The sequence below is a fragment of the Aulonocara stuartgranti genome (assembly GCF_965226115.1).
Source record: "Aulonocara stuartgranti genome assembly, chromosome: 7".
NCBI lineage: Eukaryota > Metazoa > Chordata > Actinopteri > Cichliformes > Cichlidae > Aulonocara > Aulonocara stuartgranti.
This window is the reverse complement of record NC_138945.1, coordinates 68,890,737-68,918,476: the sequence shown is the minus strand read 5'-3', so window position 1 is coordinate 68,918,476 and position 27,740 is coordinate 68,890,737. Positions and strand designations below refer to the sequence as shown.

At 43.7% G+C, this 27,740-nt stretch overlaps 2 protein-coding genes across 3 annotated transcripts in view; one reads left to right on the top strand and one right to left on the bottom strand.

The window, feature by feature from the left end:
* Positions 1-15,115, top strand: part of cnot1 (CCR4-NOT transcription complex, subunit 1) — a 30,917-nt gene extending 15,802 nt beyond the window's left edge. Inside the window, exons 20-49 of one of the 2 annotated variants that reach the window (XM_082542576.1) lie at positions 933-1,057; positions 1,165-1,451; positions 1,540-1,618; positions 1,779-2,018; positions 2,185-2,325; positions 2,417-2,596; positions 2,810-2,926; positions 3,016-3,126; positions 3,252-3,329; positions 3,669-3,846; positions 4,164-4,297; positions 4,518-4,814; positions 4,908-5,048; positions 9,379-9,483; positions 9,635-9,754; positions 10,015-10,209; positions 10,375-10,517; positions 10,640-10,748; positions 10,952-11,121; positions 11,462-11,693; positions 11,780-12,028; positions 12,123-12,286; positions 12,402-12,519; positions 12,615-12,716; positions 12,837-13,010; positions 13,108-13,257; positions 13,343-13,523; positions 13,725-13,857; positions 13,939-14,073; positions 14,165-15,115. In XM_082542576.1, coding sequence (XP_082398702.1) covers positions 933-1,057; positions 1,165-1,451; positions 1,540-1,618; positions 1,779-2,018; positions 2,185-2,325; positions 2,417-2,596; positions 2,810-2,926; positions 3,016-3,126; positions 3,252-3,329; positions 3,669-3,846; positions 4,164-4,297; positions 4,518-4,814; positions 4,908-5,048; positions 9,379-9,483; positions 9,635-9,754; positions 10,015-10,209; positions 10,375-10,517; positions 10,640-10,748; positions 10,952-11,121; positions 11,462-11,693; positions 11,780-12,028; positions 12,123-12,286; positions 12,402-12,519; positions 12,615-12,716; positions 12,837-13,010; positions 13,108-13,257; positions 13,343-13,523; positions 13,725-13,857; positions 13,939-14,073; positions 14,165-14,243 — 4,667 coding nt within the window. In that variant the 3' untranslated portion in view covers positions 14,244-15,115. Of the gene's footprint in view, positions 1-932; positions 1,058-1,164; positions 1,452-1,539; positions 1,619-1,778; positions 2,019-2,184; positions 2,326-2,416; positions 2,597-2,809; positions 2,927-3,015; positions 3,127-3,251; positions 3,330-3,668; positions 3,847-4,142; positions 4,298-4,517; positions 4,815-4,907; positions 5,049-9,378; positions 9,484-9,634; positions 9,755-10,014; positions 10,210-10,374; positions 10,518-10,639; positions 10,749-10,951; positions 11,122-11,461; positions 11,694-11,779; positions 12,029-12,122; positions 12,287-12,401; positions 12,520-12,614; positions 12,717-12,836; positions 13,011-13,107; positions 13,258-13,342; positions 13,524-13,724; positions 13,858-13,938; positions 14,074-14,164 lie in introns of both variants that reach the window. The other variant, XM_082542575.1, reaches the window with a different exon arrangement.
* Positions 15,116-19,423: 4,308 nt separating this feature from the next.
* setd6 (SET domain containing 6, protein lysine methyltransferase) lies at positions 19,424-22,569 on the bottom strand. Its single transcript, XM_082539389.1, has 9 exons — positions 22,475-22,569; positions 22,103-22,183; positions 21,874-22,018; positions 21,658-21,799; positions 20,909-21,103; positions 20,682-20,814; positions 20,200-20,380; positions 19,980-20,116; positions 19,424-19,856 (listed from the first exon to the last, which is right to left on the bottom strand). The coding sequence occupies exons 1-9, from the start codon at positions 22,499-22,501 to the stop codon at positions 19,524-19,526; spliced, it is 1,374 nt and encodes a 457-aa protein (XP_082395515.1). The 5' UTR covers positions 22,502-22,569; the 3' UTR covers positions 19,424-19,523.
* Positions 22,570-27,740: the final 5,171 nt, after the last annotated feature.

The following is a 27,740-nucleotide window of genomic DNA, read 5'->3' as shown; positions in this document are numbered from 1 at the left end:
TGTCGTTTCATTTCACGCTATCGTTTGTTTCGTGGTGTCGTAAAATAAACTGTTTACAGCAATATTATTTTCATCGTTCTGATGTCACTGTAGCGGCTATATTCATTTCTTAAACTTCTCTCTTTCTCTTATATTTAATATAACCACACTACGGACGGACAAGCGCCTGTTTTTATGCGTTGTCGTTAGCAACAACGACGGTAACACCATCGCGTGTCCGCTTGTTAATGTTCCACATAAACCTTTCACAATAAAGCTCAAGATCCTGTTGAGACTTTTCAAAATAAACTGAATCATGTGAAAGAGCAGATTATTTACGGATGAGAAGTAAAAAAGAGACGTCAGGTGCTTAAAAAATAGACCTTAGACTCAAACGTTAGAACAGGCTTTTCCCCGCAGCACGCCGTGTAATAAATACTCACAAAGAAAATGTCGGCCGTTACAACTTGTGTCTAAAAATGTGTCGTTTCATGCATCGGTTAAAACACTCGACTCCAGCTACACGACGCGCAGCTGGAAACACTTCACGCAGGTCGAGCTGCCCGAGATTCACAGACTTTACAGAAAATGTTACGTTTGATTTTGGTCATATCGCGCAGCCCTAGATGTTGGTGTTTTAAGGTTAACGGTGAAAGAAGTTTTCTCAGCTGTTATTGACCTCCAGCTGTCGCCTGTACTTTGGGCTGAATCAGGTCATTCAGTTTCAGCTGTTGTTGTTGTGTTTGCTCGCCTCTGTAACATTTCCGAAAGGGCCCCTACGGGAATTTTTATTTTCTTTTTCTTGTGTGTGAAGAAATTTTAAACAACACAAACAATGTGACTTGCGTGTTGTAGATAAACCAAGACACTTTTGTGTTTTATTATAGTGAAAATGAGTGCATTCTTATTCATTGTTGGACTTAAAATGATCACTTATGCTTTTCTGTTCCCAGCCGACCTTTCTCAGGTGTGGCCCGAAGCAAACCAGCACTTTAGTAAGGAAATAGATGACGAAGCAAACAGTTACTTCCAGCGCATTTACAACCACCCACCTCACCCAACCATGTCTGTGGATGAAGTGAGTAGTTACATGACATTTTTTTCTGCGAATATCATTCCTCTTCAAATAGAATCCTTTCCACACTTGTCAAACAATTCATATGTGATGTCATTGGACTCATGCAGGTCTTGGAAATGCTGCAAAGGTTTAAGGATTCTACCATCAAGCGGGAGCGAGAGGTGTTCAACTGCATGCTTCGAAACCTGTTTGAGGAATACAGATTCTTCCCCCAGTACCCAGACAAGGAGCTGCATATCACTGCCTGTCTTTTTGGTGGAATAATCGAGAAAGGTCTCGTCACTTACATGGCCCTGGGTTTGGCCCTCCGATATGTTCTTGAAGCCTTACGAAAACCGTACGGATCCAAAATGTATTACTTTGGAATTGCTGCCCTAGATCGGTTCAAAAACAGGTACTAGCTTTTTCTTTTGCAAAACAAGTGTAAGTATAAGGCGTTATGTTACAGCTGACATCTCTTTTTTTTTTTTTTTCTCCCCTAGGCTAAAGGACTACCCTCAGTACTGTCAGCACCTGGCTTCAATTGGTCACTTCTTGCAATTCCCCCACCATTTACAAGAGGTAATCAGGTTTCCTTAATTTATTTGTGGTGATCCTTTTTCTGTTATCAGCATTCATTAAGTTTTACTTAGTTCTCTCTCTTGCTGGAGAGAGAAGCGCGCCTTTGATTCAGCTAAATTAAATCTGTCGCTCTGCATCTTCAAATATCCTGTGTGTGCAGTATATTGAGTATGGACAACAGTCACGGGACCCTCCAGTGAAGATGCAGGGGTCCATCACCACACCTGGGAGCCTGGCTCTAGTACAAGCCCAGGCACAGTCGCAGCAACCTGCCGGCCTTAAAGCCCCACAGCCAGGCCAGCCCAGCACCCTCGTCACAACCACCACGCCTACAACCACAGCCTCTAAGACGTCCACGATCGCAAGGCCGACAGCCACTAACTTCAAGAAGGATGTGCCTGTGAGTTCAGTTTTGACCGGACACCATGCGGCAGCATAGAGAGAGAGAGAGATATATCTAGATATAGATAGACATACACACACACACACACACACACACACACACACACACACACACACACACACACACAATAATAATAATAAATAGTCTCCGTTCCTACCTACAGCCCTCCATAAACACTACCAACATTGACACCCTGCTGGTGGCTACTGACCAAACGGAAAGGATCGTAGAACCTCCAGAGAATGTCCAGGAGAAGATTGCTTTTATTTTCAACAACCTTTCTCAATCCAACATGACTCAGAAGGTAAAGACAAAGAAACAAAATATTACTGCATTAGAACAACCTTAATAATCAAAGATGCTGTTTTTTAAAAGCAGAACATTTCTTTTGTCAGGTCGAGGAGTTGAAAGAGACGGTGAAAGAGGAGTTCATGCCCTGGGTGTCTCAGTACCTGGTGATGAAGCGAGTCAGCATCGAGCCCAACTTTCACAGCCTCTACTCGAACTTTTTGGACACACTGAAAAACCCCGAGTTTGTGAAGATGGTTCTTAATGAAACCTACAGGAACATCAAGGTAGACTTAAAGACGGAATATTTAGTTCAGTGCAATGTTTGACACCTCTACCAAAAGTCGGATTGAGCTCTGCTGTCTTATTGCCAAAAACTTGCCTAGTGTGATGCGCTTGTAGTTACGTTTCTCACACGTCACATTATTATGTTGGGTAAACTGGTTTTGCTCTGGTAAACTGTCATCCTTTGTAAAGTACTTTTCCCCTGCGTCTTTCAGGTGCTTCTGACCTCAGACAAGGCAGCTGCCAACTTCTCTGATCGCTCCCTGCTGAAGAACCTTGGCCACTGGTTAGGCATGATTACACTGGCCAAAAACAAGCCTATCCTTTATACAGTAAGAGCATTTTATTACTTGCTCCGTAAAATTATCTGCTGGTTTTTGTGCTTCAGAGTGGCCTAATTTTTATTTTTCCCCTCTTCTAGGATCTAGAAGTAAAGTCTTTGCTACTGGAAGCTTATGTGAAAGGCCAGCAGGAGCTGCTCTATGTGGTTCCCTTTGTGGCCAAAGTTTTGGAGTCCAGCGTGCGAAGCATGGTGAGAAATATAGGTGTACTTCTCAGTAGACCCTAAGCAGTATGGCCCATATACCAACTTTTCTATATATACAGTGGGGGGAAATGTCCAAACCACTCAGCGTGATTATATTTTTGAGTCCACAGGTTTTCAGACCCCAGAATCCTTGGACTATGGCCATCATGAATGTTCTCGCTGAGCTGCATCAGGAACATGACCTGAAGGTAATAAGTTAGCCTTGTGTGTTGCTATTTAGAAAACACATCTGGATTTGTACCGTAGTCTTAAACTCCAGTCCGGTTGTTTTACATTTACAGTAACAACAGTGGAGCTGCCTCCCATAATTCCTGTTTTTGATTGGATGCACTGAGTGATATTTAACAATTAAGATTAAATGCACAATGATGCATAGCAGGATGTCTTATCACTGAAAACTGCACTTGTCTAAACCGTCATTATCACTTAACGTCATGAATAAAATTACAGTTCAAGTGACTGACGTTTCCTTAGGTAAATAAAAAGGTATCAGAAGTTCATTGCTTCCATGCTTTTGTTTACTACAGTTGAATTTGAAGTTTGAGATTGAAGTTCTGTGTAAGAACTTATCTTTGGACATCAACGAGCTGAAGCCAGGAAACCTGCTGAAGGACAAGGAGAAGCTAAAGAACCTCGAGGAGCAGCTATCGGCACCAAAGAAGGAGGCAAAACCTCCAGAGGAGATGCTGCCAGTCTCTACTGCAGGTGATCATGTTATTCCTCTTTAAATTGTCTTTGTAGTTTAAACATCTCAAATGTTTGTTTTTGTCATGTAGAAACAAAATGCATTACTTCTGTTACGTCTGAAACTTGAATAGTCTTGTTTTGTTTTGAATACTTGAACATGTCAGAATCTTATTGTTACTTGTAATCTTGTCATGTTGGGGCCATCACTTGTCCTTTGAGAACACTTTAAGAAGCTCGTTGGTTTTTGTGTGCTTGCTGTTTGTTTTGCCTTTTCTTGTGAGTTTTTTAATCAAATTAGCATTTTCAACCAACAGGAGACTTTGTTCCATTTGCAGCTCCTCCCTCCACCCCAGCTGCAACCACCACCACTTGTACAACGACCGGGCCGCCCACCCCGCAGTTTAGTTACCATGACATCAATGTGTATGCATTGGCAGGCCTGGCTCCCCACATCAATATAAATGTCAACGTAAGTATAAAGACTGCGTCATGATTTTGGCGTCTGAGCAGAGTTGTAGACTGTTGCAGGATTCTATACACTTCAGCTATGCACACATGAAGCTACGCACGCTAGACGCCCTCAGGGACCTGATGACACCGAGAGTAACTAATTAATGAGTAATCATTTCATGTGTTTGGATCTCTTCTTAGTAGTTTCTCTCATTCTTGGGCTGCTCTTGTTTTCTTAGATCCCTCTGCTGCAGGCTCATCCTCAGCTAAAGCAATGTGTGCGTCAGTCAGTGGAGCGTGCCGTCCAGGAGCTGGTGCACCCTGTGGTCGATCGCTCTATCAAAATCGCAATGACGACCTGTGAGCAGATCATCAGGAAGGACTTCGCTCTGGATTCTGAAGAGTCCCGCATGCGTGTGGCTGCGCACCATATGATGAGAAACCTGACTGCTGGCATGGCCATGATCACCTGCCGTGAGCCTCTGCTCATGAGCATTGCCACCAACCTTAAGAATAGCTTTGCTGCAGCTCTGAGGGTAAGGCCTCCACGAGGGTGTGTATTTAAATTGCTAGTTTACAGAAGAAAGAGGAAAAGCATGCATCAAATAACAAACTTGTTTTCCTTTTAGGCACCAACACCCCAACAGAGGGACATGATGGAAGAGGCTGCAGCCAGAATTGCTCAAGACAACTGTGAACTTGCTTGCTGTTTCATTCAGAAAACGGCAGTGGAGAAGGCTGGCCCTGAAATGGACAAGAGACTAGCCACGGTAAGACTTTAAAGGGGATTAACCCAAAAGGCACAAATACAAATCTACTTGGATTTTCATGGAACTGATCATTGGCCTATGGCCCAAGTTGGAGTGGTGAATACATGTACCGTATTTTCACGACCATAAGACGCACTGTACTAAAAGGCGCAGTCTCAGTTATGTGTGCCATTACTGTATTTAACACACACATAAGGCGCACCTGATTATAGGGCGCATACAAGTGTGCGTATTTAAAAATAAAGCGGGAGCAAAACTGAGTTTGGTACTCACATTTTTATTACCGGTAATAGTCATCAATCAAACCCATCGAAGTCCTCATCCTCTGTGTCTGAATTGAACAGCTGCGCTAAATCTTCATCAAACATGCCAGGTTCACTTTCTTCACTGTCAGAGTCACTTTCCGTGCCGTGCGGCTCCTCGGAAATGATGCCGGCTTTTGCGAAAGCTCGGACAACAGTGCCAGCAGACATGTTAGCCCAAGCATCTACAATCCATTGGCAAATTGTGGCGTAACTCGCCCGGCGCTGCCTTCCACTCTTGGTGAAACTGTGGTCTCCATCGTTCATCCATCGCTCCCAGGCCGCTCGCAGCCTTACTTTGAACGGCCGGTTCACAGTGATGTCCAGCGGTTGGAGTTCCTTTGTCAGGCCTCCTGAATGACAGCAAGCTCACAGTCATCTTGGTGGCTGTCTATGTTCCCCCCTCTGCTAACCCCACAGCTGCATGTGACACTATCCACTCTGCCATAGCCCGGTTACAGACTCAGCACCCGAGTGCCTTTATTGTGATCTCGGGTGACTTCAACCATGTATCACTGGACAATACACTACCAACATTCAAACAATATGTGGACTGTCCCACCAGGGGAGAGAAAACTTTAGACTTACTGTATGCTAACGTCAAGGATGCATACAGCTCCTCCTCCCTCCCCCCACTTGGTAGGTCAGATCATAACCTGATTCACCTCACCCCCCGCTATGTGCCAATTGTGAGGAGGGAACCTGTGACCACCAGGACTGTTAGGAGGTGGTCAGAGGAGGCCTTAGCAGAACTACAGGGCTGTTTCGAGGTGACCGACTGGGAAACACTCTGTGAGCCTCACGCCGAGGACATCAATGGGCTTACTGAGTGTATCACAGACTACATAACTTTCTGCACCGACTCCATTGTTCCAGCTCAGACTGTTCATTGTTACCCAAATAACAAGCCGTGGGTGACTAAGGACATCAAAGCCCTCCTCAACAACAAGAAGAGGGCTTTCAGAGGGGGCAACAAAGAGGAGGTGAGGAAGATTCAGGTGTTACTAAAGGACAAGATCAGAGAGGCTAAGGACAATTACAGGAGGAAGCTGTAGTGGAAACTCCAGCAGAACAGCATGAGAGAGGTGTGGAGGGGCATGAAGACCATCACTGGATTCAGGCCAACCAACAGCAGGGGAGCTGAGGGAGGTGAGAATAGAGCCGACGAGTTTAATCTGTTTTTCAATAGATTCGACACCACAGTGTCTGCTCCCACCCCCACAACCTCACCTGCAGTCAGCCTGGAATCCAGAGCCACACCACTGTGCCAGCCTCTCTCTTCACATGTTGCCTCCTGTGAGATTCCTGACACCCCTCCCCCACCCATCACCTTCACTCAATACCAGGTTGAGATGCAAATGAGGAGACTTCACTCAGGCAAGTCTGCTGGACCAGACGGAGTGAGTCCCCTTGTCCTCAAGGCCTGTGCCCCCCAGCTGTGTGGAGTCTTTCATAAACTGTTTATGCTGAGTCTGAGTCTGCAGAGGGTCCCGGTGATGTGGAAGACATCATGCCTCGTCCCTGTACCAAAGACGCCTCGTCCCAGTGGCCCCCAGGATTACAGGCCCGTGGCACTGACCTCCCACATCATGAAGACCCTGGAAAGGCTCATCCTGGACCAGCTGCGACCCATAGTAAGACCACATCTGGATCCCCTTCAGTTCGCTTATCAGCCTCGTCTCGGAACAGAGGACGCCATCATCTACCTGCTCAATCGTGTCTACACCCATCTGGACCAGCCGGCGAGCACTGTGAGGGTCATGTTTTTTGACTTTTCCAGTGCTTTCAACACCATCAGGCCGACCCTCCTGGGTGATAAGTTAGCAGCGATGCAGGTGGATGCTTCTCTGGTGTCCTGGATTGTTGATTACCTGACAGGAAGACCACAATATGTACGTCTCCCACAGTGTGTGTCTGACAAGGTGATTAGCAACACAGGGGCACCACAGGGGACTGTCCTCTCCCCCTTCCTCTTCACCCTCTACACCACAGACTTCAGCCACTGCACAGAGACCTGCCATCTTCAGAAGTTTTCTGATGACTCTGCGGTGGTTGGATGCACCAGCAGGGATGATGAGACAGAGTACCGGGCTGTGGTCGACTCCTTTGTCACGTGGTGTGAGCAGAATCATCTGCAGCTCAACGTGGCAAAGACCAAGGAACTGATCGTGGACTTCAGGAAGACCAGGAAACACTTGACCCCTGTTTCAATCCAGGGGGTCAGTGTTGACATTGTGGAGGACTATAAATACCTTGGAGTTCACATTGACAATAAACTGGACTGGGCTAAAAACACCACAGCACTTTACAGGAAGGGCCAGAGTCGTCTCTATTTTTTGAGGCGACTGAGGTCCTTCAACATCTGCCAGAAAATGCTGAGGATTTTCTATGAGTCTGTGGTGGCCAGTGCGATCCTCTATGCTGTTGCATGCTGGGGGAGCAGGCTGAGGGTCGCAGATGCCAACAGACTTAATAAACTGATCCGTAAGGCCAGCAATGTTGTGGGGATGGAGCTGGACTCCCTCAAGGTGGTGTCGGAGAGGCGGATGCTGTCCAAGATAAAGACAATGTTGGATAACACCTCCCACCCACTCCATGACATGTTGGTCAGTCACAGGAGCTCGTTCAGTGAGAGACTGAGATTACCGAAAAGCACCACTGAACGACACAGGAAATCATTCCTGCCTGTGGCCATCTCCCTGTACAACGCATCCACTTAACACACTGTTTGCTGCTACAACTACACATGTTTCTTTTCCAAATATTTATTTATAAGTGACTTATGTATGTATGTATGTATGTATATATATGTATATATTGTACTATTCTTAGTTAGCGTATTGTCTGTCTTGTCTTAATGTTGGTTTAAAATGGAGCACTGTAACAAAAAATAATTTCCCCCAGGGATCAATAAAGTATTCTGATTTTGATTCTGATTCATTTGCTGCACTTGTTTTTTCACATCGGCTGTGAGATGCATAGAGTCACAGATCAACAGCGATGGTGATGCGTGGAAAAAACCACCTGGTCTCCTTACATACACCTCCCTCAGCCACTCTTTCATCATTTCCTCATCCATCCAGCCCTTTTCATTTGCCTTAATGATGATTCCTGCTGGAAACTTCTCTTTAGGCAAAGTCTTTCGCTTAAAAATCACCATAGGCGGCAGTTTCTGTCCATTAGCATGGCAGCCAAGCACAACAGTGAAAGAAGACTTTTCATACCCCGTTGTGCGTATCGCTACCGTGCTGGTCCCCTTCTTCTCCACAGTGTGACTCACCGGGATGTCAAAAGTGAGCGGGACCTCGTCCATGTTAGTGATGTGGCTGGTCTGGATGTGTTTGTCGCCAATGTGTTTGCTGCAGTAGGAGCGGAAGATGGCCAGCTTTTCCTTATAATCCGCTGGAAGTTGCTGCGCTACCGTAGTCCTGGTCCGGATGGAAAAATGGCACCGTTTCATAAAACGAAAGCACCAAGACGGACCTCCTCGGAAATGTTCAATTTTTTATTTCTTCTGCTAGCGAAACTGCTTTTAGTCGAATGGTGAAGTCGAAACGCTTCTCCCGCTCGCTCTTTGCTCGATGATCCACCGCTCGAGTCTTTCCTCCAACTCTGGCCACCTCGCCTTATGTCCGCGGAAACTCAGCTGCGTCTTCTTGACCTGTCGGAGCTTGTTTTCCATGTTCCTCCGCGTAGCTGATGGCCTTCAGTTTAAACTGTGCTTCATAAGCGTGTCTCTTTGCCATTTTCAGGGTTGTTAAAACAACGATGTTCTGCATAACGCACATACCTGTTCTTTTATAAACAATCAACGCCCACACTTCACCCTTTAGCGTTCTCATGGTGTTCTCTACTATGTCCTCCTTACAACACACAGGGCGCACTGCGCTATAGGGCGCGCCGCACTTTTTGAAGAAAATCTAAGACTTTTATGTGCGCCTTATAGTTGCGAAAATACGGTAGCTTTGTAACTGTGTAGAAACGTTTAAGTCAAATTTCTTGACATTGTTTCCTTTTTACTCTTCCAGGAGTTTGAGCTGAGGAAGCATGCACGCCAGGAGGGACGTCGCTATTGTGATCCCGTTGTTCTGACTTACCAGGCTGAACGTATGCCAGAGCAGATCAGGCTAAAGGTGAGGTCACTGTAACATGCTAGTTTTATCTTAAAACGCACGATTAACAATGGAAACCTGCCCTGAATTTGTATTAATTTGAAGAGATGCAACAAAAAGAACTCATAATCTGTGGATACAGTCTCTGAGTAACGGTGTGCCTGTGCTGCAGGTGGGAGGAGTGGACCCTAAGCAGCTGGCTGTGTATGAGGAGTTTGCTAGAAACGTTCCAGGTTTCTTGCCAAGTAATGACCTTTCCCAACCAACTGGCTTCTTGGCTCAGCCCATGAAGGTACGTTTATTTTCAGGGACCCACGCACTCATCCCAAACACAAGAGCTGAATGCTGAAAAGTACCACAGTGTTACAGAACTGATAACATGTTTAGAAGTTTATGTCCTGCAGGTTAGAGTAGCATGGAGAGATCATCATTTATTATTCTGTCATCATTTATGAATATTCAGTGGATGAGTTGCTCAGAAAGCAACATTTAACTAAATACTTCTTGTGTTGCCGCATTTAACTCAAACTTTTTTTCCCCATGTTATCTCAGCAACAGGCATGGGCGACGGATGATGTTGCTCAGATCTATGATAAGTGCATAGCAGACCTGGAGCAGCATCTTCATGCCATCCCTCCAGCGCTTGCCATGAACCCTCTTACCCAGGCCTTGCGGAGCTTGCTGGAAGCTGTGGCTCTGGCTAGAAACTCCAGGGATGGCATTGCAGCGCTTGGCTTGCTGCAGAAGGTGGGATAACTAAATGTTGCTGGTTTAGTTTTGGCTCGTAGACGTCTTCCGCACAGTAGCTTCTCGTTTTGTGCATACTTAGAAGCAGTTTATAGAACTGATGTCGTTTTGTCTTCACAATCGCTGTTAGACAGGTCAGGTCTTAATGCTCATTCCATCCTCCAGGCTGTTGAAGGTCTTCTGGATGCTACAAGTGGCGCCGATGCCGACTTGCTGCTTCGCTACAGGGAGTGCCACTTGTTGGTGCTTAAAGCCCTGCAGGATGGACGTGCCTATGGCCCACAGTGGTGCAATAAGCAGATCACCAGGTGCGTCTATGTTGGAACAGTTTTTGTGCAGAATGGGATATCCTGCACCATCCTAAAAGCTATTGTAACATTTTCCATGAATCTGTTAAATTTAGTGTCTCTGACTTGCTTCATGTTCGCAGGTGTCTGATTGAATGCCGTGACGAATACAAGTACAACGTCGAGGCGGTGGAGCTTTTGATCAGGAACCATCTTGTAAATATGCAGCAGTATGACCTGCACCTAGCACAGGTACACACATTTCTACTTCTGTGGGTAGTGTCTTTGTCTGTTCACTGCCATTAACTGGTCTTCACATCTGTTCTGTAAGTTGGTGAAATAAAACTTCTGGAGGCATAAACATGCTTTTTCTGATTGAATCAGTTTCCTTTGCTGTTGGTTGCTCTGTCAATGTGTTTTTAAATTAACAAAATGTTTTCCCCTCCTCCCTCCAGTCAATGGAAAATGGACTGCACTACATGGCGGTTGCATTTGCCATGCAGTTGGTGAAGCTGCTGCTGGTGGATGAACGCAGTGTGAGCCACGTCACAGAAGCTGACCTCTTCCACACAATTGAGACTTTGATGAGGACCTGTGCGCACTCCAGAGCTAATGCACCTGAGGGGTAATGAACCACAGCAGTTTTAATTCATTAGAAGTGGAATGATTATAGCTACAATCTGAGGCTGGAGATTAACCTTCAGGGCTGCTTTACAGCTCCATTGGCCAGTTTTATGATGCTAGTGCAAAATCTTGGTAGACGGTAATGTTTCCCTTTGCTCTGTGATGGCATTTGTTCACTGCGCTTACATGTGTTTGATGTTCAGTGATCTGAACATGTGTTTGTGGTCTGCTCGTCTGAGGTGGCAGACCCTAGCTTGACCTTTGCTCTGATGGCATGAGTAGTTCTGGAGGTGTAGTGTGCTGAGACCTGATTCCTACGCCCTCTACCACCTCGTTTCCAGGCTTCCCCAGTTGATGGATGTGGTTCGCTCCAACTATGAAGCCATGATTGACCGGGCCCACGGTGGACCCAACTTCATGATGCACTCTGGGATTTCACAGGCGTCAGAATATGATGATCCTCCAGGCTTGAGGGAGAAAGCGGAGTACCTCCTGAGGGAATGGGTCAACCTGTATCACTCCGCTGCTGCTGGCAGGGATAGCACCAAAGCTTTCTCTGCCTTTGTTGGCCAGGTTTTTATCAGCATTTATTAGTTAATGGGAATGATTAAAAAGTAGTACTGTTACTCATGTTTGCATCCCCGTTTTCTTTTTCCTAGATGCACCAGCAGGGAATTCTGAAGACAGATGACCTGATCACTCGCTTCTTCCGGCTGTGCACAGAAATGTGTGTGGAGATTAGCTATCGGGCACAAGCTGAACAACAGCACAACCCAGCAGCCAGTGCAGCCATCATCAGAGCCAAATGTTACCACAACCTGGATGCCTTTGTGAGGCTCATAGCCCTGCTGGTGAAACACTCTGGAGAGGCCACCAACACAGTGACAAAAATCAACCTCCTCAACAAGGTGCACCCACATCACACTGAATATTATTCTGATATATCATTTATAGCCCAGTTTCACTCATTTTCATTATGGTATAACCTTAATATCTCCACAGGTGCTCGGTATTGTAGTTGGCGTGTTGATCCAGGACCACGATGTTCGTCAGACTGAATTCCAGCAGCTGCCGTATCACCGCATTTTCATCATGCTGCTGCTGGAGCTCAACGCCCCTGAACATGTCCTGGAAACCATCAACTTCCAGACACTCACTGCCTTCTGGTAAGTAGTCGCTTTTTCTGAAGGGCCTCGTCCTGCCGAGAAACTGTAGTTCGGCGAGTTCTTGTGATGTTTTCTTCGGTCCATGTGGTCGTCCAACGTTTGCCTTTATCTGCAGCAATACCTTCCACATCCTGAGACCCACCAAAGCACCTGGGTTTGTGTACGCCTGGCTGGAACTGATTTCTCATCGCATCTTCATTGCCAGGATGCTTGCACACACCCCGCAGCAGAAGGTCTTTAAGGAGAAATCTTACATAAATAACATCACATGGCTGTTTTTGTTTGAATAGTTTTTGAATATTTGTTCTAAACCGATGCTGTCCTCTAGGGTTGGCCCATGTACGCACAACTGTTGATTGATCTTTTCAAGTACCTGGCCCCTTTCCTGAGGAACGTAGAGCTCAACAAACCTATGCAAATCCTCTACAAGGTGATCTTTCAGGGTCATTTTAATCAATATCCTGGCTTTTAAGTGTTAATGTTGCTCTTGAAGCAAGGAGTATTTTGAGTGATGTGTAGAAAACGTCTGCTGTTCTGATGATCCGTTCAGGGCACGCTGCGAGTGCTCCTGGTTCTGCTTCACGACTTCCCAGAGTTTCTGTGCGATTACCATTACGGCTTCTGTGACGTCATCCCACCCAACTGCATCCAGCTCCGCAACCTCATCCTCAGTGCCTTTCCACGCAACATGAGGCTTCCTGACCCTTTCACACCCAACCTGAAGGTTCGATTAGCGCTTTGGTGTGAATCGTGGATATGAGCCAAGTTGGTTCGAGACCGAAAGATGTAATAGGCCTGTCCTTTATCGATTCCTGCCGCAGGTGGACATGCTGAGCGAGATCAACATCGCTCCGCGGATTCTCACAAACTTCACAGGCGTGATGCCGTCACAGTTCAAAAAGGATCTGGACTCGTATCTGAAGACGCGCTCACCTGTGACGTTCCTGTCGGAGCTCCGTAGTAACCTGCAGGTAGGCTTGGTGTCCGTTTACTTTAAATCAGGAGTAAGAGAAGCACAAAGGTGTGACGAGCTTGTGGCGGTCTTTTGTCTCCCAGGTGTCTAATGAACCAGGAAACCGCTACAACATCCAGCTGATCAATGCTCTAGTGTTGTATGTGGGGACACAGGCAATCGCTCACATCCACAATAAGGGCAGCACCCCCTCCATGAGCACCATCACCCACTCCGCTCACATGGACATCTTCCAGAATCTGGCTGTGGACCTGGACACTGAGGGTAGGCTAGCAGCATTAAATTAAGGTCTTTTCATAGATATTTAGACACTACTCCTTAGAAACCAACTGTGTTTAAAGCTCTTTTCACCCAAATAACGAATGTCTTTGCTGGCTCTTGGTAGTGCAGACGGAGCTGGATTTTTAGGTGTTGAGCATCTGACCTTAAGCAAATCATCAGGCTTCTGATTTTGTCTTTTTCCAGGGCGTTACCTGTTCTTGAATGCGATCGCCAATCAGCTGCGTTACCCCAACAGTCACACTCACTACTTCAGCTGCACGATGCTCTATTTGTTTGCCGAGGCCAACACTGAGGCCATCCAGGAGCAGATCACCAGGTGAGACCGATCCGAGGTCCAGACGATGTCGTTGAGCGTCGTCTGCGAATACTTGGTTAATGTTTCCTCCTTGTTCTTTAGGGTTCTGTTGGAGAGGCTGATAGTGAACAGGCCTCACCCGTGGGGTCTCCTCATCACCTTCATCGAGCTGATCAAGAATCCTGCCTTCAAGTTCTGGAGCCACGACTTTGTGCACTGTGCGCCCGAGATTGAAAAGTATGTTGCCTGTTTGATATGCGATGTCTGGGAGCAGCTGTTGTTGTGGCGCCTTAAACCGACGCTGTCTTTTCCTCCCGTCTCTCCTCAGGCTGTTTCAGTCTGTTGCCCAGTGCTGCATGGGACAGAAGCAGGCCCAGCAGGTGATGGAGGGCACCGGTGCCAGTTAGCCTGTGTACCAGCCAGCTCGTAGCCCCCCGGAGAGATGCTGTGGCCTTGATCCACCCCCCTCACCACCCCACACATACACACCTCCCTCTTTACTGTTGGCACTGGATAAACTGGCAACCATAGTCATTTGGACTGTGGATGAAAGGACTACTGCTCATGGATCTAGTTAGGTTTTTTTTCCCTCCCCCTTTTTTGTCATATCCCTTTGGAGTTGAGATGAGATGGATCGGGACATGCTGTTTAATATACTTTTTTTGACGCTTTGATGTAAATATTGGAGAAAAAAAAGGGGAAAATAGGGGAGTAGACAAGTGGAAAGCAATGCACATGTCAAATAAAATGTACCTTGACATGTAAAGACATGTAAACATATTTTCACTCACTACCAAAGTCCTCTGTTTGCTTCCCTCCCACACATCCTTTTTTTCCTGGCTTTTTTGTTGTTGTTTTTCTTCAGCGGCTGAACGGTAGAGTGACGAGAAAAGCTGCCTACTTTCATTTGATTCCTTTTATCTCCAAGTGGGACAGAAAGATGTAGTTCTCCCATGTGGGGTGGGGGTCTACTCCTGGTGTGTTGGTGGAGAACGTTTGCTGATGGTTTGTCCATTTGAAACTGGCTCTGGAAGTCTCTCCCTGGCACGTGTAAAATTATGCAGTGATGGAAACCTTGTATCTTGACAAATTTGTATAAAGATCCAAATTGAAGAACAACAATAGAAGGACCAATACAGCCCATTTTGTAACATTTTGAATGTTTTGTAAATGTATTGGTCCATGTGTTGTATTTTGTAGTCCTTTCTAGTTTGCCTTTAGTTCTTGCTACTTAACTGCAGTATGCATACATACAGTAAATAAAGCATTCAAACTGCTATTTCATCTGTCTTCTTTCAGGACTGCATGACTAAGATTAACAAAGTGGGACTAACTGTATTAGCAGTAATAAGTTTTCAAGCATGTTAGTTTTTAAATATTAGGAAGCCAGAAAAATGGACTCTTTGAACCAAATGCTTTTTGTAGTCAGCGAGTTTCTGGCCGTCTGTTTGCTAAAGAGTGACCAGAGTTCATTTAAATTTGAACTGTTGTCCAGAAAACATTTGGCTTATTCATATGGGCAGTTAGTAATTTCAGTTAAGCATAAATGTCTTTGCTTTGTAGCCGGGCTTCTTGGTTGGCGCACTCTCAGTCCAAATACTTCACTGTAGACGGTGATGCTGGTGCAGCAGCAGTTTATAGTGGAGTCTTTGGAGTTGTTTCTAAACATAACCGGTTTCCTCACATCTGAGGGCAACCATTTGGGTTGGGTTTGAACTGATCATCTAGGGATCTGCAGATGTTTAGGTGATGGTTTAAAGAGAACTTCTCAGTTGGAGAAGGTCCTTGGACTTGGTATTGGTCAATCTGATGTCAAATCCTGTATATGCTGCCAAAGAGAAACTACCAGTTGTAGACTATCACGATTGTTAATGAGGCTTGGCTGTGTCACGTTAAGACGGCACCACTTAAACAGATTTAAGTATATGAGCACTGCTCAAAAGATCAAACACTTCTTAAGCATCAAGTCAAAACTTCTGGGAAGTTAAGTTATCAAACGGGGTTGTAAATCAGTTTCAGCTGCTTTAGAATAGAATAGAATAGAATAGCCTTTATTGTCATTGTACAGAGTACAACGAAATTGGAGTGCCACTCCCTTGGTGCAAGTTTCAATAATAAATATAAATGTAAAATATAAAAAGTACAAAAAAAACAATCGTAATTACTCAAACAATAGTATGTACAATATATACAGGATAGCAGCATTAATATAATGACAGTATGAATAGCAGCATAATATAATGACAGTGACGGTATGGAATAGGTTCAGTTGTTTTTGTGCTTATTTACTACGGTGATAGCTCTGGGAAAGAAGCTATCCCTGAATCTGTTTGTCCTGGTTTTATGTGACCTGTACCGTCGGCCTGACGGTAATAGTTCAAACAGTTGGTTGCTGGGGTGAGAGTGGTCCTTGATGATATTGCCAGCTCTGCTGAGGTACCGAGAGTTTGCAGTGACCTCCAGGCTGGGCAGAGAGCAGCCAGTGATCTTCTGGGCTGTGTTGATGACCCTCTGCAGTACTTTCCTGTCTGCAGCTGAGCACCCTGCATACCATGTTGTTATGCCGTACGTTAGGATGCTCTCTATGGTGGCTCTGTAAAATGTCACCAGCAGCCTCTCCTCCAGGTTGTTCCTCCTGAGCACTCTCAGAAAGTGGAGACGCTGCTGGGCCTTTTTAACCACCGCTGTAGTATTTGCAGTCCAGGAGAGGTCATCAGATATCTGCACGCCCAGAAACCTCATGGAGTGTACCCTCTCCACACAGTTCCCGTGGATGTAGAGTGGGGCCGGGTCTGCTCTGCCCTTCCTGAAGTCCAAGATAAGTTCTTTAGTTTTCGTGGTGTTCAGTTGGAGGTTGTTAACTGAACCCCACTCAGTCAGTCTGTTGACCTCATCTCTGTAGTCCGACTCATCCCCCCTTGAGATGAGTCCAACCACTGTGGTGTCATCCGCGAACTTTATGATGGTGTTTGAGAGATGGGTAGGGGAGCAGTCGGATGTGTAGAGCGTAAACAGGAGGGGACTCAAAACACATCCTTGTGGAGACCCGGTGCTGAGTGTGATGGTGCTGGACCGGTGGGGGCCGAGTCTGACAGACTTAGTCTTAAAGTTAACAACAGGTCCAGAAAGGGCTGTGCAATATGACAAATCTCATATCCTGATTTAAGACATGTATCGTCCTGACGATATAAATCACAAAAATGTAACATTTTCTGTAAATTCTGTGAATCTCGGGCAGCTCGACTTGTGTGAAGTGTTTCCAGCTGGCGTCCTTTACCTGGAGTCGAGTGTTTTAACAGATCATGAAACTATATTTTTAGACACAAGTTGTAACGGCCGACATTTTCTTTCAAAGTTTGAGTCTAAGGGTTTTTTTGGGGGTTTTTTTAGCACCTGACGGCTTTTGCTTCTCATCCGTAAACTCTCTGCATTCTTTCACGTGATTCAGTTTCTTTTGAAAAGTCTCAACAGGATCGTGAGCTTTATTGTGAAAGGTTTACGTCAAAAAAAAGCAGAGCCACGCGATGGTTTTACTGTCGTTGTTGCTAACGACAACACGTAAAAACAGGCGCTTGTCCGTCCGTAGTGTGGTTATATTAAATATAAGAGAACTTTAAGAAATTAATATAGCCGCTACAGTGACCATCAAAACGATGAAAAACTATTGCCGTAAACAGTTTGTTTCGTGGTGTCGTAAAATAAACGATAGCTGTTTTTATATCGTCATCCGATATATATCATTGTATCGAACAGCCCTAAGTCCAGAGGTAACAATGAGCCAATGCCCAAAACAGGAATGATTTCACACAACGGTGGGGAACTCCAGGCCTCGGGGCCGGTGTCCTGCAGGTTTTAGATCTCAGCCTGGGTCAACACACCTGAATCAAATGAGTTCATTCCCAGGCCTCTGGAGAACTTCATGTTGAGGAGGTCATTTAGCCATTTAAATCAGCTGTGTTGGATCAAGGACACCGGCCCTCGATGCCTGGAGTTCGTCACCACTGATTTTACAGGTCGAGGCCACTGACATTTATTTTTTGACCAGTTCAACATTTGGCTCAGATCAGTATGCCTAACAGGAGACATCTGGACCCAAGATAGCACATCAATACATGCTGATGCCAGAAGGTTTGCTGTTCCCAGCACCATCTGAAGAGAGTGAGAGGAGAAATGACCTCCACCAGAATGTTCCTGACCAAACAATCAGAAACAGACCTGCGGGTGGCTGGAGGGTAGGGCTGCCACGATTAGTCGACTAGTCGCGATTACGTCGACTATCAAAATCGTCGACGACTGATTTAATAGTCGACGCGTCGTTTGAAGCTTTGTAAGATCGCAAAAGACGCAGGAATAATAGCAGGATTTAAGAGTGTAATAACGGACTGAAACAGAAGATGGCAGCACTGCATGTACAAGGATGCCAGCTGCCGTTAAACCCCGAAGAAGAAGAAGAAGCAGCTGTGTCCCAGAATTCATAGCGCGGCCCAGCTCAGTTTCCAACAATGGCGGCAGCTAGTTAGTTTTAATGTTACTCTTATTATTCTTTCTGGGTCACAAAATAAACGTTTAACATATTTTCAGGCGAGAATGTAGCTGTGTAAACCTCAAATATCTGCTCAGTTTATCAAGACACCGCATATTTTCAAAAGCGCTCCGACGTTTTCGGAGACATCTGTTACCCACTAGCTCGTTAGCGAGCCGGGGGCTAGGCTCACTAGCACCGTGAGAACACCGGACTCCCCGCAAATCGTTTTCAAACCAACCGCCGTCTTTCGCTACTCAGGTTAAATATATATGAGTCACTTAGATAACTTAAAATGTTATTGTTTGGCTTTTTTTTCAGTATTTTATTTGTTCCTGAGTAAATCGGTTTGGCTGAGATTAAAGTTATAGTTTTTACACAGCTGAATAAACATCAAGCAGACAGCTGATTATCAGAAGTGTGAGATGCTGGAAAATTTACTCCGGTGTCCTGTTATATTTTAGATAGCAAGGAGTTTATTAAACTTCACCGAAACAATCTGCAAACTTCATTAAAATTTAATAAACTATCATCTTGTCTTTATTGTTAGTTAGCACAGACCTTAAACACTTAAAGCTGTAAGCTAATGACAGTTATATAAGAGCAGATGCTGCTGGTGCAATAAGCTGTAGTTTTACGTCCAATGGATGATGATCTGATTAGTCGACTAATCGTAAAAATAATCGGTGACTAGTCGACTATCAAAATAATCGTTTGTGGCAGCCCTACTGGAGGGTATACCAGAACCGGTTGTTTCTTTGATTTTTCTGATGAGGATAAGACATATGAGCCTCAGTGGTTTGGAGAAAATCCAAAATAACTTTTTAAAACTAATTCCAGATGTATGCTGTACCGTGACACGACATTCATGGTTAGAGCCTGGTCAGTTCTCAGTGTAATAGTTTTACTACATTTTCCTTCACTGGACAGTGAAGTCAGTGTTGGTGGGAGCGAGTCCGAGTTAAAGCGGCTCACGTTCTGTATATTAATACTTGATTTTGTTTTTGCGAGATGTTCTGATGAAATGTGAATAAATAGTGAAGAAAAGTCCAAAAAAGCCCCAAACCATCTTGTAAGACATTTGTTTTATTAACCGTGTCATCTAAAAACGATGGCGCACACATACGATTAAAAACCTCGGCTGCGGTTCCCGTCAGAGCCGAACTCATGACTTGGTTAGCTCCATGAGTCCATGCAGGATGCTCTTCTGTCCATAGCGTACTTGCAGCGCCTTCCACTGCCTGCAGCTCAGTCCCGCGAGTGCCGCCTTATCCTCCATTAACGCCCGGTCGACATCCATGACTTTTTCCTCGTCCTCTCCGTAGGACCTCAATGTCAGATGGGCCGCCTCATAAATCAGTCGTTTCCATGAAGCCTTTAACTCGGAAAGACCCTCATTGGAAAGCGCCAGGGATATCTTCTCATCATCCTCGTCGTCTTCTTCCCATCCTTCGTTGTCTTTAAACTCTGAAAGCTCCTCCTTTGACATGCACAGCACCTGAAAACAAAGTCAATCAGCAAACAATCTTATCTCAAACTGCGCTGCTTCAAGTGTTTGTCCCGACTGTTGTCATAAGTAAAAACAGACGATAACTAGCGCTGTTTTTACGTGCTCCCTCACCTTGAGCGCCGTATAGAGCTCTGTGTCTGTAAGGCAGCCTTGTTTACCAAAGACAAAGGCTGCTTCCTCTTCCGTCATCTGACACAACACCCCCCACTGCTCCTCAACCAGCTGCCGGTCCAGATCCGACTGAGCACCTGGGAGGGAAAATGAGGGATGTCGTTCACACCGTCACGTCACAACGCTTTGAAACAAAGCTGTTATCGTTGTTATCGTTCACCTCGTGCGGCAGCTTCGTAGACTTTAGCGACGGGGATGTCGGCAGTGTCGTTGCTGTTGCTGGAACACGGCTCGGTGAAGCCGTACATGTGAAGCAGCTGCCAGTTGGCCATCTGCCCGTACGTGTTAAACACCTCCTGGCCTTTATGAATAGGGCGCACGCAGACCATCTTCAAGCTATCCTGAAAAAATGTTGCGCAAATTCATTGTTCAAAACTAAAATTTGGAAACACAGCGACTCTATTCTACGCTTTCCTGATGAGTTCATGACCACAATCCCTCGTTTCAAGCTAATTTTATACATCATGGCCACATTACTGTCCAAGCATACACAGACAGGTGCTGTACGAGTGTTTCGCCACCTCTTGCTTGTCTTGGACATCAAAAACTAATGGGGGGCATCACGCTGGCTTCTCCCATTTTTTATCTACAGTATATGATTTTCAAAGGTGCAAAGCTGCCACAACAGATGTGTCTCCTCACTTGTGTGAACTCCAGATTAGCATTGTGATTGGACACATGGTTAAGCATGTCAGCCATGGGAACCATCATTGGTGGGTTGGGAGGCTTCTCCTCATCCTCATCGTCGTCATCCTCATCTTGTGGCTCTTGGAAACTGCAGACGAATGGAGAGACGGGATGGGAAAGAAAAAACAAACACACATACTCGTGCCCTGCTGTAACTGTCTTATGTATTTATGCATGCTAACCTGTAGGCCATGACAAAGGCCACAAGCTGTGTGTACAAGTCCAGAGTGTGTGTGCCAGGGTTCCAGAGGTCAGGATGTCTGGTCATGAATGGCAGGACCACATCTGTGTACTCCCGCTGGATGTTAGCCAGGTCCCTGTCCACTGCCTCCGGCACACCTGTTCCCTTCAAGAGGCTGCCTCTCTCCTCTTTAGACCTGAAAGGATGGACAGCTCAAATGTTTTCCTCCTCTTTCCCATAAGAGAGGAAATAAAATATTAATTTAACACTATTTCATGTACGGTAGTATAATTTAGAAAGACTAAACAAAGATACAGTCACTTTCTTTCAATAATTACCTGCAGGGTAATTATTGAAATAAGATCAGGCCAATTAAACAAACGCAAATTAGCGGCTCAAAAATTGGCACGTGCAGTTAGGAAGGACAGACATTTGGACCTGATGTGTGTGGCTCAGAGAAAATCTTTAGCAAAAAAAGAAATTACATGGACATTGCTCTGTGTGCTCACTGCTGAGAAGAGACGTTTTAATTACACCAATCTCTGTGCAGAAATGTGACTAAGCTCAGTTTCAACAAAATATTAGAAGAACAGAAAGGAAAGGGATTCTGCTCTTTCATTAAGTGAGCTATTTAAACAGGTTTGGAAACAAATAACACAACTCCAGCGAGCACGCCGATGTACGTGCCATCGTACCAGGGAAGTAACACCACACCTCTGGATAGGATGGGAGCCGAAGCGTGTTCCTCACCAGAACATGGGATGATCCAGTGTTTTGAAGTCTGTCCACAAAGAGAGGTAGGCTTTCCAGTGGGACTGTGAGGATGTGTATTCATACAGCAGAGCCAGCAGCAGGGGAACCCAACCCGACGAGCTCTGCAGAGTCGACTGCTCTGTGAAGGAAAAGGGAGAAAGTTACAAACTGAGGGATGCAGGCAGGCAGCATCTTTGCAGCGTTGCACGTCACCTTTTTCCAGCAAGGTAGAAACTTTGGTTGTTCCCTGATGGAGGAGAGCTGATCTGGGGATGGTGAACAAAACCTCCCCGTCCTCTATGTCATCCTTGGCCAGCATCCCGTACTCGGCCACGGTCCCCTCTTTACTCACGCACACCTACAGGTACAAACGTCAGTCCTAAACCAGGTCTTAGTGCTGACTAAGAAGCTGTAAATGCAGTCGCACGACGCCGTAACAAACCTTACTGCTGAGCTCCAGGCCGACTCCGTCACACCACTGTAAAAAGCTCTGCAGAGGGCTCAGCTCTGAGCCATCCTCCACCTGTCAGCGCAGAAACATCAGCAATACGAACAGGCACGTGTTCTCTAATGCTATCGTGCACGTGGTTTCACGCGCTTCTAAAACGAAGCCACGTGATTACAGTTAGAAGAAGGTAACTGTGTTCCTTGCATCAATGCTAAGTGATAAAGTGAGCTGAATGGCGGCACGTTTTAAGTAGCAGATCACGATCGACTGCGTAAACCCAGCGTGTGCACCACAGCATGTTACACGTACACAGAAACACGCGGCGTCGTGTTTGCTGCTTAAAAACAAACCGGATCAAACTGTTACCTTGGCTCGTTTCGCTCTTGCTGCCATCCCGCAGAAGTACACGCGAAGCTAACTCGAGCATGCGCACTGTGAAACATGTGCAGGTTAAGTTTGGCCCACGCGGTGACTCGTAGTACGAGAAGTGCGGAAGTGAGAGGCTTTTTTTTTTTTTTTTTAAATACTTTAATTAAATTTATGCACATATTACAATCTCTCGTTGGGAGACAACATTTATGCAACAACATCTTGAAAAGGTTGAATAAGAAATCAAACGAAAAAAAAACAAAACAAACAAAAAAACAAAACAAAACAAAACAAAACAAACAAAAAAAACAAAACACATATATACATATACATAAATATATGAAGGCCATTTTTATGACATATAACAGTTTCCTTTCTGCGAACACTTTAACATACATGTGGCTTACTTAGTACACCAAAAACACAATCATTAAAAGGATAGAGATTGAGTCCCATTGTCGCATATCAAAGCAGCCTCTTTACATGAATCCCTCAGTAATTCTAAAGATGACAAAAAAGATTTTAATTCAATTTTCAATACAGTTAGGGAAGGTCTTTTACTTTTCCATTTGCATTTGTGTATGTGGTATTTGCCCATAATTATCACCACCTTGTGTAGCATGGACAGTTCCTTAGATGGATCACCATTATTATATAAAACTTGTGTTAGAGTCAGTGGGGTCATCCCATCTATTCTTATACTCAACCAGTCTACTAGATCTTGCCAAAAGTCAGTTGTTACTGAGCAGGAAAAAAACAAATGATCAATACTTTCCGCATTTTGTGAACAAAATCCACATGGCTCTACCTCAAACCCAAACCTTTTTTTAAGCATTTCAGCTGCTGGGTAATATCCATTAATTATTTTAAATTGCATTTCTTTGACTTTGGGGGGGATAGGCCATTTTAAAAAGTGTGTATATTTGTTCGTTATTTTAACATTACTCCCTTTTAGTTTTGTGTTACTGTTAAAGTCGTGAAATAATTTGTTTTTAAATATCTTGTTCATGGTTTTATTATTACAGTTTTTATCCGTCAAAGGAATCTGGTTTAGATGTAAAGAAGGTAGACTAATTTGTGCCTTAGAGTAATACAAATAACCTTGAATCAAACTCAACAGAGGTAAGGGGATTGCCTTACAAACCTTGTCATATTCTCTAAGGGAACACTGAATGTTAAACTTCGCATTAAAAACACCCACTGAGAGAAACTGACCCCTTTCATCAAGTAAGTCTGTTATAAAGATTATGTTTTTTTCAAACCACTCTTTAATAAACAATGACTTCTTATTAATTGTAATTGTTCTGTTATTCCACAAGGTGGAGCAATGTGGTGAAAAGTTATGGGCAAACACCATCTTCCAATAAGACAAGACCTGCTTATGATATTCTGACAGTTTCACAGGCAACTTCAATATATCAAAATCACATTTCAGGAGAAAATCCAACCCTCCCACCTTTTTGAAAATATTTTTTGGGATATGGAACCATATGGAGTCAGGTTTCAAGAGGAAGGCTTTTATCCAGTTTATTTTAAATACTCCAACCATTGATTGAAAATCAATTGACTTTATACCACCTTTAGCGTAATCTTTGACAAGTTGTGATTTTTTAATGTAATGTGTTTTATTGCGCCAAATGAATTGATAGATTATAGAGTTAATCTTTTTAATGCTTTTCGGGGTAATGTATAGTGAGTATGCTGGATAAACCATCTTTGAGACGCCCTCTGATTTGGATAATAGATTGCATCCAAAAATTGTAATATCTCTCGTCAACCAATGATTTAGTGTTTTGGACATGCCATCAATTTTGTCTTTTAGGTTTTTTGATTCTCTAGTGTTGATGTCTTTGTTTAAATAGATGCCTAGATACTTAACTTCATTTTTCACTGGAATCGTCCTCATGCTATTTTCCAAACAATCATAAAGTGGCAAAAGTTCACACTTCTGGGTGGCTGTAGCTCAGGTGGTAGAGCAGGTCATCTACTGATCGGAAGGTTGGTGGTTCGATTCCCGGCTTCCCCTAGTCTGCATGCCAAATATCCTTGGGCAAGATACTAACCCGAAATTGCTCTCCGATGCATTCATCGGAGTATGAATGTGTGTGAATGTCAGTTGTGCTTGTGCGAATGGGTGAATGCACAAGTTGTGTAAAGCGCTTTGAGTGCTCAGAAGAGTGGAAAAGCGCTATATAAGAACCAGTCCATTTACCATTTAGGTTCAGACACAAGCCTGAAGCTTTAGAAAAAATTGAAATGACATTCAATGCTTTCTCGAGTATTGATTTATCCTTTAAAAATATTACTGTGTCGTCTGCAAACTGACTTATTTTCAGTTCAATATCAAAAATGTTTATTCCTTCGATGTCTGAATGGTTCACAATGAGGTAAAGCCATTAATTGAGTGCAAAGAATAAATAATTTTGGAGAAATTGGGCAACCCTGTCGAATTCCACAGAATATGTCTATCCTAGATGTTATGCCTGGATTGAGCGAAACATAACTATAAATTTGCTTGTAGAACAGTTTGATCACTTTGCAAAATTTGTTTCCAAATCCAAAAAGTTCTAAAGATCTAAATAAAAAATTATGGTCTATTGAATCAAATGCCTTAAAAAAGTCAATAAATAGTATTAAACTTTCTGAATTAATAAAGGATCGATAGTCAATCATATCTAATATTAATCTTATGTTATTATGAATCTGCCTTCCTTTAATAAACGCTGATTGGCACTCATCAATCAATTTGGTTAAGACGCTTTTAAGCCTATTTGCATATACTAAGGCTAATAATTTGTAGTCGTTACATAAAAGTGTTATGGGTCTCCAATTGTCTAGCATTTGTAAATCTTTGTTTGGTTTGGGTAATAAGGTTATTAATCCTGCTTTCATTGTTGGGGATAGTTCTTCATTTTTTAAACAATCCAAAAAGCCATTAAATAACAAATCTTTGTCTTGCCAAAAGGTTTTATAAAATTCAATCGTTAAACCATCAATTCCAGGCGATTTTCCATTTTTCATTTGTTTTAGAGCTGTATCTAATTCGGATATTTTCAAATCTTCTTCTAACCATGTTTTATCATCCTCTTCCAATTTTTTAACCTGATCTTTAATCATATCAAAAACATATCTGCATTTTCTTTTTCAGTTCTTGATTTATACAGATTACTATAGAACATGTTAATTTCCTCACTTATTTTGTTTGGTTCCTCAATTATAGTACCATCCTTACTCAATTTAGTTATTTTTTTCTTTGTTTGTCTACGCTTCTCTAGACTATAGAAATAAGATGAATTTTTTTCTCCATGCTCAATCCACTTGGCTCTAGACCTTACATATGCTCCTTTAGCTTTAATCAAGTACACCTCCTCTAGCTTATTTTGTAAAGTTTGTAAGCGTTCTGACTCTTCCGCAGTCATACAGGGTTTACCACATAATAAATGAATTTGTTCAATTAGATTTTTCTGTTCACATACGCGTAGGGCAGACACTTTCTTTCCCGTTTCTATAGCTAATTGTTTCACATTATATTTAAACCATTCCCATTTACTGACATTAGTCATGCTCATATTGTTAATTTCTGATTTAAGTTCTTTAACTTGTTTACAGAAGTCTTCGTTTTGTAATAAACTATTGTTAAATTTCCATATGTTGTCAGATCTTTGTTGTTTACGTAGAGATAATAAGAGACTTATCAGACAATGATCAGTAAGTGGGGTTGACTGGGTCTCACATTTCGTAACATATGATGATACTGTTTGGGAGACAAGCCAATAATCTAATCTTGAACATACGTTTTTATTTGATGGACTAAACCAAGTATATTTCTTCGTATTTGGGTTTGTCATCCTCCAATAATCGATCATATTGGTTGTCGTACAAAAGTCACAAATAATGCTATCGTGTTCTGGTTGATTTCCTCTTTGTGGTTGTCTGTCAAGCCATGAGTTAGGAGCCAGGTTAAAATCGCCTCCAGTTATCACCCGGGTAGAACCATATGTAGTACTCCACTTTGCAATTAATTTACTTAAGTTAGACATCATATTTCTATTTAGCGACCTGTTATTGTATCCATACACGTTAATAAGAATAATTTTCTGTTCACAGACTTCTACCAACACCATGATCCAATGCCCCATTCCGTCGCTTTTATGATCAATAACTCTCCCTGCAAATTTGTTGAATAAGATCATAACTCCTGCTGAGTGAGTAGTACCATGTGAATAAAGAATACTATCTCCCCATTGATGTTTCCAAAATGTTTCCTCTTCCTTACCAGAATGTGTTTCTTGTAAAAACAAAATGTTTGCCTTAAGTTCCTTGCAGAATAAGAACATGGCCTTACGTTTGACATTGTTTTTTAAGCCTCGAACATTTAAGGAACTTAATAGAACAGCCATCTATAAGATAAAGAAAAAACAAAAACAAAAACGCAAGAACAAAATACAAAACAAGAACAGTAACGGCTTCCTTGGCACTTACTAGAAGAAAAAAAAAAAGTGCTTGAAGCAGGAATAAGCCTAGTGTCCTACCTATGTAATCATAACAGTACTCCGACCCTATCACAGTACTACCTCTTTCTATATGTGGCAATTTTAGCTCTGGATAGCCCACGTTTAACTACGGCTTTGCTTTTTGACCCTCTCCTATTTTTTATTTGTGTATTTTTAACAGATATGTATATATAAACATATATATATATACACACACACATACCCACATTTTATGGTTAACTTGTAGTGACTTCTTCAAGTGCATCTCACAGATCGATCCTTTTACCGTCTATTATTGCATAACCCTCCTTTAGGAATGCTCTTTTGCCGTTGTTTCGAGCTTCCTGCACCTTGGGCCACAGCTTGATCCGAGCTTCACGGTCTTCTTTGGAGAAGTCTTCTTTAAATTTTATGTTCAGTTCTTTGCAGACCCTGGCCTCTTTGCATTTCCTCCATACTTCATCCCTTGCCGTCCTCATGCTGAACTGTATGATGATTGGTCTTGGCACCTTGTTGCTCACTGCATTGTCTTTCTTCCCCAGTCGGTGTACTGTATCAACCATGAGCTGCAGTTTTCCCACTGATACAGGAACCACTCTTGTTAGAATGCCGATCACTGTTTCACGTGTATTCTCGTTGTCCTTCTCTGTCAGACCCAAAATTCTGAGGTCCCATCTTCTGCGGTAACGTGCACTCTCCCGACAGCTCTCCTTTAATTCTTTGTTTTCCTTCATCAGCGACTCCACCTTCGTCGTCAGCTTGTCAATTTC

Excerpts from the sequence above, each read along its gene's own strand:
- setd6 (XM_082539389.1), bottom strand. The coding sequence starts at position 22,501 with ATGGCAGCAAGAGCGAAACGAGCCAAG. Across the intron at positions 22,184-22,474 it reads CAAGAGCGAAACGAGCCAAG|GTGGAGGATGGCTCAGAGCT; the intron begins GTAACAGTTTGA and ends CTGCGCTGACAG. Across the intron at positions 20,117-20,199 it reads CTACGAAGCTGCCGCACGAG|GTGCTCAGTCGGATCTGGAC; the intron begins GTGAACGATAAC and ends TTTCCCTCCCAG.